Raw genomic sequence first — 20624 nt, forward strand, 5'->3', positions numbered from 1 at the left:
TGCTTTTCAGGGCTATAGTAAGCAAAATGAAGGCGGCGCCGCAGCCAAAATAATGCTGCTTTCAATCCAATGACATGGATTGAAAGCAGTATTATCACAGCGGTCGGTGGTCGCATTGAGGCAAAGGAAAGAAAAAGTCAGAGAAAGCTGGCTGCCAGCAGCGGCCTCATATCGTGGTGCAGGCAGTGGGCACTAACATTTCGTGCCGTTTCCGGGTCCCGCCCACTTCTCCACCCGATTGGCTACCGGCGGCAGCCAATCAGGTGGAGAATATGACAGGACCTGGAAAGAACAACAACATTCTTGAGATTGCAGGGTCTTTTCCGGAGACCCGGAGAAATGCCTACAATTCCGAAGTCTCTGGAAAAATTCTGGTGTCTCTGGAAAAATTCCGGAGGTTAGGAAGGTATGATGATAAGTGCAATTTTACATGGTATAAGCACTAGGCCAAAAAAATCCTGAGTGCAAAAAACATGCACTTTAAAGGCATTTCGGCACCAGGGCAAAGTTGGCCCTAATGCTAATATGGTGCAACTGGCCCTTGCACTGGTGCAAAGCATCTGTAATCTGGTCTCTGATGGTGTGAGAAGTGAGCTGGCAAAGTGCATTAACAAATAAGAGACAGGTGGAAGAAAGGTATGGCGAGGATGGCAGGCGGAGGGCGACGTCACAGGCGACATGCAGGGAGTGGCTGTTAACATCACATGAGCAGGCCAGGGTAAATATTGGATGAAGTGACGGCGCAGGCCACAGCACCCGATCTGTAATAATTAATGTACTGTTTACTTTATTTTTAGGCGCTTATGCAATAAGACAATACTGTTTCAAAGCGCCCACAGGGCAAAGGAGGGGTGGGAATATATTAACATACATTAAAACCACAATGAAATAAGAGCAGTGGGGGGAAGTGGAGCAAAGGACAAACCTACTATGCCTTGTGGTTATTCAGAACGTGCAAGTGCAGCAAGGAAAGCGCACAAAGAAATGCACAAAAAACATGCCTCAATCAGTTACCAACCCAGGCAGCATACAGCCATGCTCTGAAAGTCTAGCACCAGCCCCTCAGATCCAGAAGGATGTCCCGCGTTGTTGTCTGGTCATGCAAACTGGCCAGCCTGGATTCAAGCTTGGATGCCGTGGACGGGGGTCTTCGGTAGTGGGGGAGCCCTTTTCACCCTGTCTCCCCAAATCTCAAGGATGACATTGGATGTGAGGGCGCAGGAAGGCCCCATTACCCCTTTTCTATAGACCACAGAGGCGACAGGGGTTTGTGCAGAGTAGGAGAACTGCCTTCAGTCTGGCCCGGAGGCCGCTAGAGCACTTTGCCGGAGGGGGCATATGGCTTCTCTTGGGGCAATGGTCAATACCATGTTACTAATTTACAAGTGGTGGAAGCTGCCTCAGGATGTTGGAGGAGCCCAGGGGGGACCAGGCCGACCCTAGCTCGGCTACTAATCAGGGCTCAAGGAGTGTCACGGTGCAGAAGCCCTCATCATTCTTGAGATCTGAGGGCCATTGCGGCTTCCATCATGGATAAAGTATGAGGTATTGTATTTACATTGTGGAGGTCTAGGTCCTCTGATAACCTCACATGTGCAATCACTTTGGATAATGTTGGAAATGGTGTAGAAAGTAATACATAGGTACAGAAACACATTTTAAGTATATTTCCGATATGCACAATACTACCTTCCTGATTAAATCAATGGTATCGCCAACAAGAGATACAGAACTGAACTCAGATGTCCTTGTGTAGTATATGACAAATATATGGCCAACTGCGACTACCTATCACTAAATCACTGCCGGTCTTGAGGTTGAAATGGTTAAAAGGATACAAGATGTATCATAATGTTCCCACCCAGGGAATGTATCAAATAGCCCTATACATTTAAACCTATGTAAGTACTATCAACACCTAAACGTATGCCAGAGCAGGACTAAATATGTGATTTAAATTATATTGATTTAATTAGTACAGCCCATTGTTTAAATTAAAATGTAAACACATGTATCAACAACTTCTAAACGTATGCTGTATGAAGATAAATATAAAACATCTATCTAGTTCATTAGTAGAGCCCAATTAGTGCAACATTTGCAATTAAGCACACTGTGCTTGCACTAATTACTAAACCCCCTGTCATAAGCTCAATCAGATGGTAGAATAAAATGCATTTAAATAAGTTCTAATGCATCTAGTCATTATTGATCGGAGCTTCACAAGAGCCATGGGATTGGTTAAAACAGAGGTCTTCAAACTGTGGGGCGCGCCACCCCAGCGGGGGGCGCGGCCGCATTCCCAGGGGATTTGAGGGACGGCGAGTCCCCAGCATGAAATGTTTTTTAAAAAAAGATATATATATATATATATATATTTTTTTTTAAATGGAGGAAATGGACAGGGGTGGCTCACAGGGTCGGACTGGGGCATACAACTGTCTTGGGCACCAATAAAAAAGTGTCCCACAGTTGCAAATAGCAATTCATTCCTTCAGTGACAGACTGTTTGAATAGTACCCAAGGTTTCTTTTTTGTTAAAATGTAAGCAAATTGTAATATTTAAGGAAAATGTGTTCAGCAACAATGGTCAGAACTACTAGCTGCATAGTGAAGTAACTCATCAAACTGGCCCAAATTGGCCAAAAAAGTGGCCCATTTAAGCCAAAAAACTGCCCAACACTAGCATTTTTGGTCCGGGCATTGCCCTATTGCCCTATAGGCCAGTCTGAGCCTGGTTACTCATCCGTAATGGGCGAGATGGCGTCGACCTAGTGGCCCCCTCACACATTATGGAGGAGCCAGCCCAGTGAAACAAACTGTCAAAGGGAAACACCCCCTTTGACAGTTCAGTTCCCCAGCCGCACATGATCACTGATCCATGCAAGGCTGGGGGAGTTTTGCTTCGCAAACCTTGCATAGCTCATTGGAAATGCTGGCTGGGGAACGGCATGTCTGTATGTGTGAGGGGGAGCTCCTGCGCCTCCTTGCACATATGGACGGAGCAGCCTGGAGCAGGGGGGAGCAAAGTGCTTGCTGTGTGAATTCTGTGTGAATGAGGGTGTGTTTGTGTTGGTCCATGGAGCTGATTTTGGCGAGTGTGGGGGGAGGAGGGTTGTACAACAAAGGCATTTTAAAAATGCCTTTGTTGCACAATTCCCTACCCACCTGCCAAATTCAGCTCTCTTTCTGAGGCTCTGTGGAGCCCAGGGGACAGGGATGGTATCTTTTTACTATCATAGATGTCCAGTAAAAAAATATCATGCCTGCCCCCTGGGCCACCCAGTGCCAATTGAGAACTGTTTGGCTTTTTACCCAATTTATTTAGTAAGTATGCACTAAACATTTTACATATATTTTACAACATTTTAACCCATTATTTAAAAAAATTCCCAGGGGGCTAACCCTAACCCCAACCCCCCATGATTGGTTTGTACTCCCTTGCTGCGCTCGGTCGCTATGGCATATCTGGGGGAAATATTTATGCCCCTCCACTTAATAAATTGACCAGCCGCCACTGGACCTGGGACTGTGCTGGGAGTAGGGTGGTGGAGCCCAGGTGCTTTGCTGGGAGCAGGATGGGCGGGAGCCATGGGATAGTAGTGGGAGCAGGGTGGGGAGAGCCCACAGTCTGTGGTGGGGTGGGGAGAGCCCAGGGACTGGGTAGGAGTGGGTTTGAAGGAGCACAGGCACTGTGCTGGGAGCAGGAAGGGGAGCCCAGCGACTATACTGGGAGTAGGGTGCGGTCAAGGTTTGCGATAGTTCATAGCCATTTGGACTTACTGTCCATTTGGTATTTTTGGCCATGCTGACATTCCCTCCTTCTGCACCGCTCCCACACCTCATTCCTTACCTGTGGTGTTCCCAGCCTTTCAATCAGCGGCACCAGATGCAGCGGGGCGTACTTGGCTTCCAGCCGCTTCATGCGGACCTCCAAACGCTCCCCTTCTGCAAACAGCAACAAAATGCAACAATATATGAGAACTGGCATTGTAGGAGCCAAGCACATGATTGCCAAAACTACTGGGTCTAAAGGTCTGTGTACTCAGTGTCAAACCAGTAGAATCTGCTGTTACCAGTCCTGGATCCGGGGGTTGGGGCATCTGTGGGCAGGAGCAAAGGGAGAAGATCGCAGGTGTCTACTGCTCTACAGGCATTCACGCATAGCACGTCTCCAGACAGAAGCAGAGTAGCCACGGCTCAAGGTTCTGTTGGCCTAGACCCTATGCAGAAGGTCAGCAGGTAAGAGCACCATGGCAGAGCGGGGACGTACTAGCTAAACCGCTCCAGAGAATCTGTTGATAGGAGCAGACTAGCAATGGTTCTAGAGTCTATCGGTCTACTGCTTGCCCAGCTCAGGGCATCTGAGGACAGTGGCCTCATGGCCGTGGCTCCAGGGTTTAGTGATCTACCATCCCAGCGATGATTGGGGCACAGAACCATCAGTAATAATGATTCATTAAAGAGACAAGCTCAGAAGATGATGGGTGAGAGGGAACGGGCAGTCACAAGCAGTAACATGTAATGAGGAATGCCAGAGGTCGGGAGACACTGCAAGGGTCTCCGAGAACTACTGGGCAATCTATGGCCTTTACTGGAGGTACTGCAGTGAGCGGTGTCTATGAGCGATACATGTAGTAACTACTGATGCCAAGTAGTGGTAGTACGCATGTGAAGCATCTCTGCTATAATGAGCCGCTTTTTGGCACTGTGCTAACATGAGGTGATAGATCAGGGTTAATAGCGCCTCTGAGGCGATGGCTCAGCCTGGCAATTGGTCAGAATTCACAAAAGACTATGGCTAGAAATCTGACAACCAAATCTAAGGAGAATGATTAATTATTCAATAGAATGACTTTCGGCATTTAAATGTGTATATCAAAGAGTGAGTGATTCATAACGTTTATGTAGCGCCAAAGCTAACCAACCTGTCTCTCGATATTCCGAAAAGGAGCATTATCAGGAAACTTAACAGGAAGGACGCTTAGGTTCGAATGGGAGGCTCAGATCACCAGCGCAAGTTGGTTCCAAGCTTGTGCCCTCCATGTTGTGAAACATCTACCACTCTGCCAGCTCCTTTTATAAGTTGGAACTTCAAGCAGTTTTATACCACTGGGTCTGAGCCCAGCTGCAAATTCACCCAGGTTACCAACCCTCTAAGGGTGATGCTTAGTGACACCCACCAACACACATGAATGAGATCCGAGCTGAAGAGTTCAAATACAATGCAATTCTTTCTTTCTGTGGTGACTGAAAAATGGGCAGAGTGACCACTAGAAATCAGTTTTTCAATAACATATTATACCTGGCTAAAAGCATGGTCCTGAAACCCGGCCATTGATGACCAACGATGTGACCAGAAGGGCCATACGTACCTGTGCATGCCCTGCGTGGTCCACAAGCAGGAGGACCAGAAGGACCACAGCCCAACATGTCATGATGGACTAGTCTGGAGAATGCCTACTGCATCGAGCAGCATGGACCCCGGAGCTATCCGCAGGATCACGTGAAAAATGATGTTGCCCCTCCCAGCCCGACCTCACATGTCTGTATAAACAATGTATCAGAACTAAAGCTTTCAACTGCCTAGGACTTAACATTTCAAAACACCCACAGCACAGGATTTTACAAACCCAGAGCTTCAACTGGAGACACTTCACTCAAACACACTCAGCACCCTTGACAGAGAAGCTGCACCAAAAGGAAACCGGAGATTGAAGAGTTCAATAAATGATACCGCTAAGATTTTTCCAGCATAATAAACCTGTGCCCAGAATCTAAGCTGTCTACTCAGCAGAACAAACACTGACACACAGAATATTTTCTGTATGTCCTGCGAATTTGGGGGAACCATGTCAAGGGCTAAAGGGTATCTGTTGGTTCAGGACCATTCCTTTCTAACGTATTAATATTAATCTGCAGTATCGCATGAGAAATGATTGCAACCCCACCACCTCACATGTCTGTATACAAGATTTATCAGAACTAAACCTTTGAAAATGCCTAGGTATAGTCATCTGTCAATCATTGTCTGGAAAACAAATGTATAGGTACATTGAGATCAAAGATCGAACCCTAAATAAAGAATTGCTGCGCATACGGTAATAGGCATTTATAAATGTTGAGATCAACTCAGCGCTAGGAAAGAAGGGGAGAGTTGGATCGTGTAGAGAGAAAAAGAGGTGTACAGTACTCCGTTTTTTTGACTTTTTTAATCTTGTGCTGTTAATGTTTAGGCTGTGCAATAATTCTTGGGAGAAACAGGTGCAGAATTTTACCTTTAGGACATATTGTGTTTCATGGGCGCATCTACACCATATTCGGTTGCCATGGCCTCAACGGGCACGTGCAGTTACCCTTTGAAACATTAGAGGGGCATTTGATATGTGCATAAGCTCGTACCCGAAAGACAGTACTGACCCTAGAAATGCCAAAACCTCTGTGACCAGAGAGGGCTGGTCAGACCATGTCGCTTGGTAGCGCCTTTCCTAGTGCAGAGGAGTGATGGTAAAGCAGGTGGAGTCTAGGCAGCCTTTAAACTCGCAAAGAAAGGAAAAAGAATAGATTGAAACTAACATATCAATGTCCCAATGCAATCACCCAGGCACGAGACACAAAAATACTAAAAAAATAAACAAAAAGAAGCAGAACCCACTCCCAACAGCTGTAGGCCCGTTGCCAAGCAGATGGCAGCGGGTAACACTTGCGTTACTAGGGGGCATTAGCCAATGGGGCGCTCTCTATTAAGTGCAGTAAAAGCTCTAGTTCACTAGTGACATCATATGTGCTTTTCGGCAAGAACGCCGATTTGTGATGTTTTTGTCTTCTAAGGTGTTCCAATAAGACTGCGCATGGACTTTCACGGATTGCCGGAATCGACACCGGATGGGATGCAGGTGATTGGACGTGTATTTTCTTTTATGCCCATTGATCATGCCACATAATGTTGCTTCTGTATGCATAAGAGCACCGTGCATTGTCGAAACCTGGCTTTGTGTTTGACAGGAAGTATTTGGTATGCCTTTGTGTAAGTAAACACAGGGGAAATGTTTTTTTGTCAGCTGTGCGTGCCGGGCTTACGCTCTCTGTTGACATTATATGTGAGCTCAGGCATGGGAGTGTACAGTTACAAGAACAGTGTTTACCCCCACATTGTAGTCAGGAGCAAAGTATAATCTTGTTGCACTAGATTGACAGGCCAGGTCATTACAATAAGGGCGCCATGGCCATACGGTGTTGTGTACTGGATTGACGTAACCCAAGCCACTAAAGGTAACAGGGCCTCCCAGGTTGGGGTTGGTGGGTTGGACTAGTTCATCCAGTTCTGTGTCATTTTTCTTCTTGCCATTCTGGTTGCATTGCAATTGACAGAACTGAATGAGCCACTCACACCAGACGAGAAACAACAGTAACGGAAGCTTTGGGCTCGAAAGAATTGGTTGAATCCGATTTAATCGAATTTAAAAAAATGATTTTTGCTCCAAATATATGTGGGGTGTGGGTTAGGGGAATATTTGATGTGGGGAGATTAAGGCAGGGCTGATGGGGGACGCCTCCCACATATATTTGCAGCAAAGTAAAAAGAAAATTTGTTTTCGAGCAAAAAGATTTGACCAGATCACATAGAACGAAAACAACGTGAGAGCTCTGAAATAGATACGGGCAGTACACACCTATGAATAGCGCGTGTTAAACGATAGCCTAGTGAAAAAAATAAGTCTAGCCAAAATCACAATGGTTCATATGAATCCCATGCTAAACAAATGGCGATGGGACACCGAGCACATGGAAACTTGGATCTATGTAATTTCCTCGAAGGGATTTCACCGAATCCTGTTTCACTGATTTTATTTTATAGAATTCTACCGCAATAAAATGTGGGGGAGACCCCCACACCTTCTCAACTCCCCTCTCCGCCCCCCACGCATCCCCACCTTTCTAAATAACTAACCCCAACCCCCATTTACATATTGGGTGTAAAATACAGTATAAAAAAGGTTGGTGGAACGGGATTCATGAAAGTGGCCAGCGATGAAAAGAAGTAATACCAGAAACTTCACTAGAACAAAAAGGAAATGCTACACAAAAAAATGCATATCACATGGTGCAGCAAAAAGAAGGATGGCTTCATAGGCGCACCCGAACATAAGGAAAAGAAGGCGGAGTCAGATGCGTCAATGTAGGCAAGTGGGCAGAGAGCCCAGACAAGATCACGAAGCATTCCTCTAGAAAACCCCAGCTGGAAAATCAGGAACATGCGTTTCCCATCATACTCTTCACCACAAGCAAGCGCCTGTGGAGAGAAGAAGCCCAATTGGACATACAGCACGCCATAAAACAAGAAATTCGAAAACAGGTTCAAGAAGAAACGAAAAAAGACCCCAGTGTAAATTCAGCCAATGAGAATTGTGGCGAGTGGACGCCTATTATAGTGTCGGGCTGAGCTAATCAAACACCAGATACAAGCGGCATGGCGCCGGAGTCCCTGAAGTCACTCCTCATAGTAGCCAGGATAAGAGGCATACGAAGGGAACACATGCATAGCGTTGGCCATTGACGACACTATGGGGCTCATTGCGGGTGTGCCGGTCTGGTAAAAAGGCTGGAAAAAATGCTGCAATTTTTACCAGACTGTCACGCTCCAAGTTTGCAGTTAGAGGCTCTGATCCACCAGCAGGCCTGATCTGCTGGTAGTTTTGGCCCCTACCGGCAAATAATTGCCAGTAGATTTGTGCCGGCGATTGCAGCAAACCCATTCCATGGGAATGGGAACTTATCGCCGTTGCCGGCACCCGTAATATCTCGGTAATACTAGGATATCGGGCACCAGTAATAGTAACAGTAAGGCGAGTTTGCCGGTAACCCACCAGAATTTCCAGCGGGTTAAAGGCAAACCCGTAATAAGTCCCTATGTGTCTCTTTACCACACCAATGAGCCAAAACTGAAAAAAGGCCCAACGAAGCAAAAAGGGAAAATGGATGCCCAACTAGAAAACCACAACTAATAAGACTTCATATCACACGGAAGGAAAGACCCTCAAACACGAGTGTGAAGGTCCGTCCACATAAGGGTTCAGTTCATGCCAACGCCAGCCAACCTGAAGAGTAAAGGAAGCTGGCAAAGTGGAGGATCTCTTTTGCTTCAAGTGAACACCAGGAAAAACATGTGTAAAAGCCCGCCACATTAAACACCAAAAATACAAGGGGCCATCCAGGTGAGCTACTTAAATTCAGTCTATACCATTACAAATACAAACTACCACACCAAACAAAGAATATGCGTACAATGGATAACATCCCTACGGCACAATAAATGTTCTAGATACTTTAAGAACATAAGCAAATAGACACAACATACCCCATTCCTATCAAAGGCCAGGTGAAATGTGATGGTTAACAGCACTTTCTGACTCCGTCAAAATAACCTCAGAGCACCTCAGAGCACCACAGACCTAAAGAGCAAGCGAGCAGAAAGGGACACCGCGATGCAGGTGATTACGTTCCCTCAGCCATGTATGGAACAGCAGGAGTGGCCAAGTTTCCCATTCTTCACCTCTTGTAAACCTGCTTCTCTAACGGCTCATTTGCATCATTAGACAGGATATACCCACTGGGTTACAACCAGTGCTTTAAATGGAAAAATAGAAGTACAGGTACTCACCAATGTAGGCTTTCAATGGGCCGGGGCTCAGACCCTGTAAGGTCAAAAAATTGCTCTTGTGCGTCTCCCCGCCCTCAAATTCTCCTTCTTCCCACCCAGTCACAAAGCTCTCTATGTGTCTCACCCGTTATGTGTGTTTTGCTCCTTTGTGTCTCACTATCTATTTGTATCACTTTCTTTTTGTCTCTCTTGCCACTTATCCCCGCTCCAATCATAGTTTCACCCTCTTTCTCTCTGTGTAAGTCCCTTTGTTCTGCTCTTAGGTCTTGGGACCCTGACACACTGAAACATCACAATAAGTGATTCCAACCAAAATCTCAGTATAATGGTGTACTTTTAAGTCATTCACTTGAAATTTGATTCTGTCAGCCTCAAGCATTTACCTCTCAAAGACGTCCATCAATCACAAACTGAATTTGTCCTGTTTTGACACAAATATTGCCATGTACAAAAGTTGGCAGGCTTTGAAGGAAAGGAGGGTCAGAAAGACAACTAATACCATTGAGTAAGCATGATCTATAGCTAATCTGGGGTGCTTAAAGAGAAAAGTGACTGATCAACTCTCACAATCCCCACTGAAACCTGCAGAGGGACGCAGGATGGCTGGATAAATGAAATCTTTAGGGTCTTTTTTTCCCGTAGGACTTTCAATTTTTGAAAAAAAGGACACAGTTAGAGTAAATGATTTGTCCATGATCACACACTTTGCTTAAGCGGTAAAACCAGGATTTGAGCTCAGTCTGCAATTTAAACTCTTGGCTACATATCTAAGTATGTGTTAAGGTTTGGGTTTGAAAAGATTACTTATTTTAATAGCAATACATTTAAAAGTACGCAAATTGCATAAAACACTAACTTGACATTAAATAAATCGTTTAAAAAACATGTGGAGCAAAAATAGGATAATAGCCTTATTTGACCCATCCTGACTAGAAGATTACACTAGAAGCGCACAAAGGTGTGTATGCTTTTAAAACTGTTTTCACACAGAAATAAACATATTTTTAATTTGGGTTCACAGTTAAAGAAAATGCAACACAATGCATGTAATGTTATGCTGCCCTCCCATGTATTAGTCACCCCCTTCCCCATTCACACCTCTTAATGGACAGTAGTCCTCCTTCAGGCAAGCACCCCTCTTCCTGGGCTATCAACCTCTAATTGCCCTTATTGTAATCCTTTGTTGACACAGAGCAAACTTCAGCAAGACCAGCTGTGCTTTCCTGCACTTTAAGACACAGTGAACTCCAGCTGGGCCGAGCAAATAAGGCACAGTGGCAATGAGTACCGGTACTCTCCTCGAGTTTGGAGAAGTCCTGGTACTCATTACGGCCAAAAATAAGAAGTGGGGTACTGAAGGCCGGATAGAGCCGGCCCATTTAAAGCACTGGTTACAATATCACCTGCAAAACGCGAGTGGCCATTGTCTGGTCTGAGGAGAGTTCACTTGCTCTTCCATCGAGCATTTAGTGACGCAGAGCAAAACTAGCTACACAATTACAAAGATGCGTTGTCCAACCCCCTTGCATTCATTAGAATGTATAATAGGCTCTCTGCAACCACGTGGTCACTGGTAGCGCATTTCACAGAGACGGGTCCTAAATGCTCATAGAAAAGCATTTTCATCCCTGTTTGGGAAATGGAAATGCAAGTGTGGCAGCTGTCGTTTTGAACCACGGCTGTCACACTTAAAGAACAAATCATGACCCGGCGAGATATGACCAGGGCATAATGATTTGCGCCCACCCCCCACGCATGTTCCCAAAATGAGCGCATCTCATTCCTGCGCCCCAAAACATTTTGAGAATCTGCCCCTTGGCTAGTTGGGTTCAGAAGGCGTGGCTAGAACTCATCCAGATCCATTCTTGTGTCATGAAGCATACCCAAGCATGTGTAAAGAAATACATTATATTTGCATTAATTCATTTTTAAACACAAGATATTAAATACTGTAAAAAATCATATTCATTAATTTCTTTTTGGATCATTTTTTATTCTCATACAAAAACGTATTGCACATTCGCACCCGGGAAGGGGGCTCAGCCAGTCAGTTGGCTGGAACAGTGGGCGAGAATACACAGTGTACTGCCCACTGTTTCCAGCCACCCGAGGCCCTTCCCCAGGTGGCACCATGTTAATTGTGGGGAGGCAACAGGGAGGTACTTCCCCACCCTCCCAAAACAAAACAAACCCCTTTCCCATCCCTTCCCTTCCTCCCCACTTACCTGCTGGAGCAGAGCTTTGTGCTCCAGTCCCAGCACTCCTCCCGCCCGTGGTATGAGAACTGGTTTGAGAACTCTGGGGAAACATGAAGGACTGACCAGGCGTGCAGAGCGGCACCCGCAAGCAGAACTCGTAATGTGGCGGTATGGTAACAACAGCGCTGGTAGCACTACCGGTGTCCTTGTTACCTTACCGCCACATTCGTAATGAGGTCCACTGAGTGTCTGCTTCGCGCAGACTGTAAATGCAGGTCTTTACTTACAAATTCAGGTCTGCTTTAACGTCCCACACCCATCTGAAGGAAGAACACTGGTATGGTCAAAACACTACATTTTAGCATTGCCACTCGCGTTCTGGAAGGGGAACTGTCATTTCAATGATAATTCTCACCTGCCCTGTGCTTGGTTACAGTATCAGAACATTGCACCAAATGTCATGGATGACCGCAAAGGGCAATGTTGGCCACTTACATGGACTCTTAGCACTGACAGCTGGGAGTGACTACTGGTATAAAAAAATCAACATTCAAACAAATCCCAGCTCTGGGGCGACCTGAGGAGGTGGCTTAGGCAGCCAATAGGCAAATAATGCATGAGTGTAAATAGTGTTTATGTAAACACTTCTGCATGACATACCCTAGTGACATGTCGTAAATGGCACTGACAGTTTTCTGTGTCTTTGGGAGGAAACTAGTTTAAGCGAGCCAGAGTCTAACCTCCATCCAAAGGTGGTCTAAATGGAATGTTTTGTGGCAGAGAATAGTGCTGTATCCAAACTAAGGCTCTGCAGAAAGTTGGGTCTCTGCACTTTAGTGCAAGAGAAACTACTACCTGAGAGGCTGGTAATGGACAGCGAAAGGGTTGTGCGTCCACCTTCTGGGTGAATCTATGTATCCTTGTATGATAAGCCTTAGATGTTATCTTCCCGACACAGTTTCATCACTTAACCAACAAGTGTTTGCGCTTGCAAAATAGTGCCTTCCATGATCAGAAATAGAAACACGTTACTAATGCTCTCACTCTCTTGTCTGGCTTTTTTTGTAATTTTTTTTAAATGTATTTATTTATATAGCGCCGTAGCCCGCAGGCATCAGGGCACATTACATAAAACATAATTAGAACAAAGACAAACACAGTAGACACGAACCACTGACACATACAAAAAAGCACATTTAACATAATGGCACTGGCCTAACTAAGCAGCGCGGTCAGAGAACATCTCTGAGAGATGAGGGTGCGACCAGGAGAGCGAGGCAAAACTGTAACAGTTAATCATTGCTTCAATTTATGGGTAGCTGTTGTCTTGTAGAGATAATACATATGTATAGAAAAAAACACTTTAATATATAGTGAGAACAAATGTCTATTCTAACAGATTAGCTGCCAAAAATGGCAATTCACAGCATAGGATAATTGTAAAGGTGTGCACTACTTTGCTAAGTATTTGTCGACAGATATGTACGGGTTGCTGTAGAATAATCTATACCCGGCCACACACAATGCTGACAGGCCTAACAATGTCATGTATCTGTTGCAACACCTATACACACATGTTCTACGAAACATCCTGCTGGAATAAGCCTATGCCCTCGCTATTTCCTGAGGTCTTCCTTTTCTCCTGACAAAGCATTGTAGCATCTGACAGGACACACTTTTTGGCGCATGGCAATTCATGACAAAAGGGGACTGCAACACGCATACATTGAGTACTGCATCTGCTCAAATAACGTACTGTACGCCAAATTCTGGGCTCTGCGAATGCTAGCAGTGGTGTTCCATATGAATACTGCCAGTGGTATTTCAGGTGGACTTTCGGCAGAAAGCCCACCTATTTTTACCGCCACCAGAGAGGTGCAATTAAAAATTACAAATTGGCCTCAACTTTGGTAAAACTTGTTTTACTGTCAGATGCCCAGTACTTCCTTTCAATACAGTAAACATATTTGCGAGGAATGGGCAATGGTAAGGGGTGAAATGGTGGGAATCTGAAATATGCCCTATCACAACCATACCCATGTGATGTAGAAGACCCTCTTATTCATGCCCATGTAATGTATAAGAGGGTCGCAACTGACCCTTTTGTGCATTAAAACATGTATAGTACTTTACATTATCCATATCCGTTTCCACATTGGAGGTGGAACTGGCACACAAATATATATATATATTTTAGAAAATACCACAAGCGGAGATGTTATTTCTGGAATATCTCAGAGATGATATATTTCATGAAAAAAACACACACAAGGGGGTACATTTACTTCAAACAAACCAAAGCAATATATTTCCCGCTGCAAAGCCCGTGCCAGTGGTAAATTAGGACATGGCATATTAACAAGAATGTGCTCCTCTGTTATGCACAGGGCGAAGCCTTCTCTGGAAGTTAACACGTCCATGTGAGGTGACCAGAGCTAGGGGATGCATTGTTGGAATTGAGAGATTCCCCTTGGCCCTCTCCTCCCTGTCCTCTACCCATCCCACCTCTTCTGCTATCCCTGCATCCAACTTTAACCCCTCCCCTCCAAACCCCCCCTTGATGTTGCCCCTCTGCACAGTGCTGCTTTGCTTCACAGCATATTTGTGCTTTATAAATGCCATACATATATACATAGCTACACAAAGTTTGGTAGGGCTGGGTCGAATCATTCGCGATGCATGGAGCTGACTCTAGGTCTGCGAACAGGCCTTTCGGAAACAACCTCCTGTGCTTTTAGTTGGACTTGCTGCTGGATGAGAGAGACAATGGGCCTCATGATAAGTTTGCCGGTCCGGTAATAACGGTACCGGTAAGCTACCGGTACCGTTGTTACCAGACCAGCAAACTAAGAGTTCTGCTCGCGGGTGCCTTCCCGTCCAGCAGATCTGACCTGGGGGGCATACCGGCACCCGCGATCAGAGCATGTCGGATGCACCGGCACCATTCGCGAATGGTGCCGGTGCATGCGACCTCGCCATTCCCATTGAGCTACATGGGGCTCAAATGGGAATGGTGAGCATTTATTTCCGGCGCCCGCGAATGGGCAATTACCGGGTCCGGCAAGGCTGTAATAACCCGGTAGTTGCCCATTCGCGGGCACTGGAAAAAAATTATACCAGCGGCAGCCGTACCGGTTTTACTGATATGGCTACCGCCAGTATCGAGATCAGGCCCAGTAAGAGCTATTGATAACTTCTCAGTATAAGTCCCAGGCAAAATGAGGGTGGAATGGGAACTTCCTGCCGTTGCCGGCACCCGTAATGTCCTGGTAATACGAGGATATCGAGCACCGGTAACAGTAAAGCGAGTTTGCCTGTAACCCGCCGGAATTTTCAACGGGTTACAGGCAAACCCGTAATGAGCCCCTGTGTTTCTTTACGACATCAATGAGCCAAAACTGAAAAAAAGGCCTAAGGCCCAACGAAGCAAAAAGGGAAAATGGATGCCCTACTAGAAAACCATATAGGTAGGAAGTCTTACCTTTGATGTAGACTCGTGGTAGAATGTTCTGGAATGGTGCCGCATGCAGCAGATCGCAGACTTCCTCCTGGGACTAAGCAGCGTGGAGAAATAAAACAAGGAAGCGTTTTAGGGAGCGCCCTCTATTCGTGGCCCGAATATATTACCATACAAAGAATCAGGTGGAATTTAGCAGGGAATAAATACATCAACAGCCTAAAGCAAAGGGTGTACGTTAGAAACGGCACAAGGAGGAACCCTGCATCCGCGAGGCGAGGATATAGGATCCCATCACACACCCTTCACCCTGGGATGGGAAGGTGAGGTAACCCATCCCAACCCAGTCTACACTCCCCATGGGAAAGGCAAGCAAAGGACAACAGCAGAAAGCCTTAGAACAGTAAGCATGAAGCACCCCAATGCAGACCTATCAGTCCATCGGGGAAGGCTGGAATAACCTATCACGGACCCAACACAACAAAAGGGGGAACGGCGCAACCCTGCACAATTCGATGCAGGAGGATGCAGCCATCTGCTCTGTGAGGAGATAGGGACCTGCCTGGCCGCACTGGAGAATGGCTGCACCCTGCCTTTAAATGAGCAGACAGAATGGCTGCTTCTCGCCTTCTGTAAGAGGAAACACCTTTAATCTGGTATACCCGGTAAGGAGACGGGGGGAGGGTTGCAGCCTGGCTGTTCTCTGACAGGAGTGCAGGGTTGGTGCTCTGAGAGGGGAGGATAGTTCTTACCAGCGCCTGCTCAATAAGAAGGCAGAAGAGAATAGCGTTGCCCACTTCCCTCAGACTCTGGAACACGTCCGTCTTGAGCTCCGCGTATTCTATGATATCCTTTAGCTGGTGATGGAAAAACTCCAGGATACCTGTGGAACCAAGCAAGAGAGGCTGAGAGATAGAAGACTACAACCACTGGGGACGTCCCAGCAGCACCAGAGAGTCTGCGAATGGAGACACATCTGACTGCAACTTCCAGTACCAGGACAGAGGAGCAAAAACCATAATGTAGACTGGGGCCATCTAAGGGTACGAACATGTGGGAGGAGACAGGAGAGGGAACATGGGAGGAGACACTGCATTCTATCCCAGCAGCCGTGAGACGTTTGTGAAAGGAGAAACAGGAAACATCAACAACCAGGACTAGGGGAGAGCAGGAAAAACATAAGGTAGCCAAACACCATCTAAAGGACACTGGAGAGGGAACATGGCAGGAGGTACCTCATCTGCTACAACCAAGGCCACCGCAGTGGCAACAGAAGGATAATGCAAATGGGGACATTAGAGATTCTAATCACAATACCAGCGGACAGGAGAGAAAACAAATGGTAGCCTGACACCATCCGAGGAAGACCATACAGGAGACGTCACAGACTGCAACAACTGAGATGCTTGCACCAGCTCATGGAGGACAGCTCAAAACGGAGTGCAACCACTCAGAAAAGTGGGACAGGACAGAGAAAACATATGGCCGCTTGAGACCATTCCAGGAAGGCAAAAGAAAGAATGTGGGGTACTTCAGAAACCAAGATTAGGGGACGGGACACAGGACGTGTGAGAGGGATGTGAGAAAATGGCATGGAGCTGCACTACCGGCACAAGAGGGAACTGGGGTTAACTACAGTGTAGTGAGGATAAACACGGAGCCGGAGAAGGTTTCAACCTTCCTTTATTATTCGCGCCAGCAATTGCCTAGCGCAGGTTTTCCTCTGCTGTGTCCACTCCCGGACAGAACATCTCCCCCCTTCGGGCAAACAAAAAGTCACTCACAATTTGTCCTCAAATCTCTTCAATAAGACATACAGGTCTTCTGATACACCTGGTGGACCTGGTCTGATGTTCTTCCTGCTGAACACTTGGCTCTTCTTCTTCTCTCATCTGCTCTTCATGTGTCACAGCAGCCCCTTCCTCCTCTTGATCTTCCTCTTTGTAGAGTTTGAAGTGGGAGACGTTTTGAGTAACCACTCTCCCGGGGGAGCAAGCAGTTATCATTGTTCCATTCACATGAGATATCGTCAAGTGTTCTGGACCAAACCTTGAGTCTGTTTCTTTATCTTGTAGTCTGCATACAAGCACCCTGTCATCTATTTGCAGGTCAGAGCTTTTTGCTCACCATCTGTTATCAGAGTACTCCTTCATCTCTTGCTTCTTACGGGCATCTACTTCTCTAATCTGCTTCACATTGTCGCTCACTTCATCCGTAAGATGAAGTAGTCAGGTGCGTGTCTTCCTGCCAAACTAGTTCTGAGGGACATTTTCCTGTTGTGCCATGTGGCGAGTTTCTATAGTCCCTCAGCATGTTGCACACAGCCAGGTTGAACGACATGTGTCTTAGTTCATTTTGCTGGAGAACTCTTTTCAAGCTGCCAATTCATCGCTCCACCCAGCCATTGGCTGGTGGCCTTAGTCGAGCAATTCTTCTGTGATGGATTCCCATGTACTGCATGAAATTTGCAAATCCCAGACTGCTGAAAGGTGGGCCATTATTTGACTTCAGGACTTCTGGAATACCCCACAAGGAGAAAATGTTGTCCATTACTGGTATGCCAGTGCTGGCTGCTGTAGAAGATATTTGATGCACCAGAGGAAAAAGAGAAAACTGGTCCATAGTGACCAGCCAATACTTGTTTTCTTCAAAGGGGGCAAAGAAGTCCCTTGCAGGGTGGGTCCACGGTCGTTCGGGCATGTCTGACATCACCAAGGGTTACACCCTATTTGGCATAGGTGGCATGCATTGATGGTGCACTCTACCATTTGGTGCAGCCCAGGCAACCACTTAGTCTCACTAATTTGTCTTTTTGTGGCCACAATTCCACAGTGACCTTTGTGTGCTAGATCGATGACAGATTGTCGTGGATCCCTGGGAATTACTATTCTATGTCCTCTCATGACAAGTCCTTCCACCAATATTGATAGTTCTTCTCTCACGTTCTTGAATGCAAACATTTCCACAGCGAGGTGGGTTTCTTGTACTTCACTGGTGCTGGACAGATCTCTTCATCTCCCGGGTCGTATTAGGTTGTGTACCTTCATCAGCGTGACATCTCGCTTAGTGTGATCTAGAATGGTTTCAGGTGTGATTGCTCTGGGAGGCCCATGGTATGTGAGAAAGTTAACATATTCTTCAGCTTGGCATTTGTCAGTGGAGTCGTCGCATGGTAGTGAGTGCCGCGACATGAAGTCTGCCGGGTTGTATTCCTTGCCCAGTTCGTGGATAATCATGAAGTGAAAGTCCTGTAATCTCAGGCCCCACTTTTTTATTCGGGAAGGTATCTTGCATTGAGAACATCCATAGATAGTCACCAGGGCCTGATGATCTGTCACGATTGTGAATGGTTTTCCCAGGAGAAACATTTGGAAGTTTTCACATGCCCAGAATACGGCAATACCTTCCTTCTCAGGTTTTCAGTACATGGTTTCCAACTCTAAAAGGCTATTGCTGGCATAGGCAATGACTGTCTGGGGAGATTCTTGTCCCGGTTGATGCTGTGCCAGAATTGCTTCCAGGCAGACTGGGCTGGCATCGACGGCCATTTCTGTGCACAGGTTCAGATCAAAATAGGCCATGCGTTCCGCTGATGCAATGTCATTTTTGATTTGTACAAAAGCGTCTTTGCATTGTTGTTACCATTGGAATGGCTACCTTGCTTGGTGAGCTCTCTGAGGGGTGCACTGGTAGTCGCGAAATCTCTGAGGCATCGGCCGCAGTATCTGGCCATTCCCAGGAACAACCTGACTTCATTGACATCTTTGGAGGGTGAGATCTTTGAGATGGCAGTGACCTTGTTCGGGTCAGGGCTCCTGCCATCTTGTGAGAAAATGTGTCCATAGAACTTGAGATGTGACTTGTGAAAGACACATTTATCTCTGTTGAGTGTCGACCCAGCTTCCACCTGTGCCATGCACAGTTTTAGGGCGTGATCATGCTGTGCCATCGTGGCTCCAAATGTTAAGATGTCATTGCTATAGTTGAAGCAATTGTTCACATGGTGAATCACTCTCCTCACACTCTCCTGAAATATCTGAACAACCGAGCAGATGCCAAAACTAAGTCTCTTATATCTGAAGAGTCCAATCGGCATGGAAAATGTGGTGATGTACCGTGATTGTTCATCTATCACAATCTGATGATATCCTTGGTTCAGGTGAAGTTTTAAAAACACCTTTGCATCCAGGTGCATTCCAGGATGCCTCTCGTGCCCTGTTGCCTTATTCGCTTGGCACATGTCTAGGCATATGCATATCTTGTTGGTGGATCCTCTCTTGGGAACAGCGACTATGGGGGAAACCCATGGAGTTGGGACCATCAGCGGGTTCTATTATGCCTTTGCTCAATAGCCATTGTATTTGCTCTTCCACAAGTGTTTGCAACGGTACCAGAATCCTCCTCGGATGTTGAGCAACCCGGCGGTACAGATTAATCTAAGTGGAGCGTCACAGGACTTCCTTTGAGACACCCAATGCCTTCAAATAAGGTCAGGAACATCTATCTGGCCGAGAACCTGGGCTGCATGTTGTATGTCACCGCTGTGTTCTCCATCTCAATGGCTGTGGGGTGACGTAGTCGGTTTCTCCCTCTCCGGGCAAGGTGCGCAATACAAATAAATAAATACAAATACATGGAACTCGGCTTGTGTACACTCCTCTTTATATCATAATGTTGTGGAGAAATGTCCCTGATTTTGTACGGGCCCTCTCGCTGCCCACTGGAAAACCTCCAGGTCAGAGGGATTTAGTCATGGAGGAGACATAATTTTGCGATATTCTGACACGCACATAATGTTCAGAGTGGCGCCAAGGTCAATGAGGAATTTGGCCTGGTGGACTCCTACCAGCAGGTTGAGGTCGCCACACCGTTCATCGTGTAGGCGTAATCACACTGAGTTGTTTCACTGGGGCGTGAGTGCTAAGGGGACCTTCCTGTCACTTGTCTCACCTCACACATGCATCTCCCCTTGGGCCACTGCTGCATGCCCTGATCTCTTGTTTGGATGATGTAGAGCTGTACCCCAGCGATCGTCCAGGCGAAGCATTGCAGTTGACAGTCAGGTGATTTTCCCGGCCAAATTTGGTGCACGCATGTCCGAATGCAGGACACTTCACTCCTTCTTGATGGGGAAATGCAAGACCACATGAATAACATCTTCCAGATGACACAGGTCCTTTGGAGATGTGGCTGCTAGCGGGCCCCCCTCGGACAGATGACGATACTTGGTAGATTTGCTCTCTCCCGGGCACTTTAGAGATTTCAATCTGTGAAGCTTCTGCGTCTGCCCTGGATTCTGTCCTTGCCA

The 20624-nt window shown here is 46.4% G+C and overlaps 1 protein-coding gene across 2 annotated transcripts in view; it reads right to left on the reverse strand.

The window, feature by feature from the left end:
* Positions 1-20624, reverse strand: part of CYFIP2 (cytoplasmic FMR1 interacting protein 2) — a 279833-nt gene that overhangs the window by 29320 nt on the left and 229889 nt on the right. For both annotated transcript variants that reach the window (XM_069653932.1, XM_069653931.1), the window contains exons 26-28: positions 16069-16199; positions 15341-15413; positions 3854-3948 (exon numbers count right to left, since the gene is read on the reverse strand). In XM_069653932.1, the coding sequence (XP_069510033.1) occupies positions 3854-3948; positions 15341-15413; positions 16069-16199 (299 nt within the window). The remainder of the gene's footprint in view (positions 1-3853; positions 3949-15340; positions 15414-16068; positions 16200-20624) is intronic.

This window comes from Ambystoma mexicanum, chromosome 3q (genome assembly GCF_040938575.1).
Source record: "Ambystoma mexicanum isolate Mex_15411 chromosome 3q, UKY_AmexF1_1, whole genome shotgun sequence".
In the NCBI taxonomy this organism is placed as follows: domain Eukaryota; kingdom Metazoa; phylum Chordata; class Amphibia; order Caudata; family Ambystomatidae; genus Ambystoma; species Ambystoma mexicanum.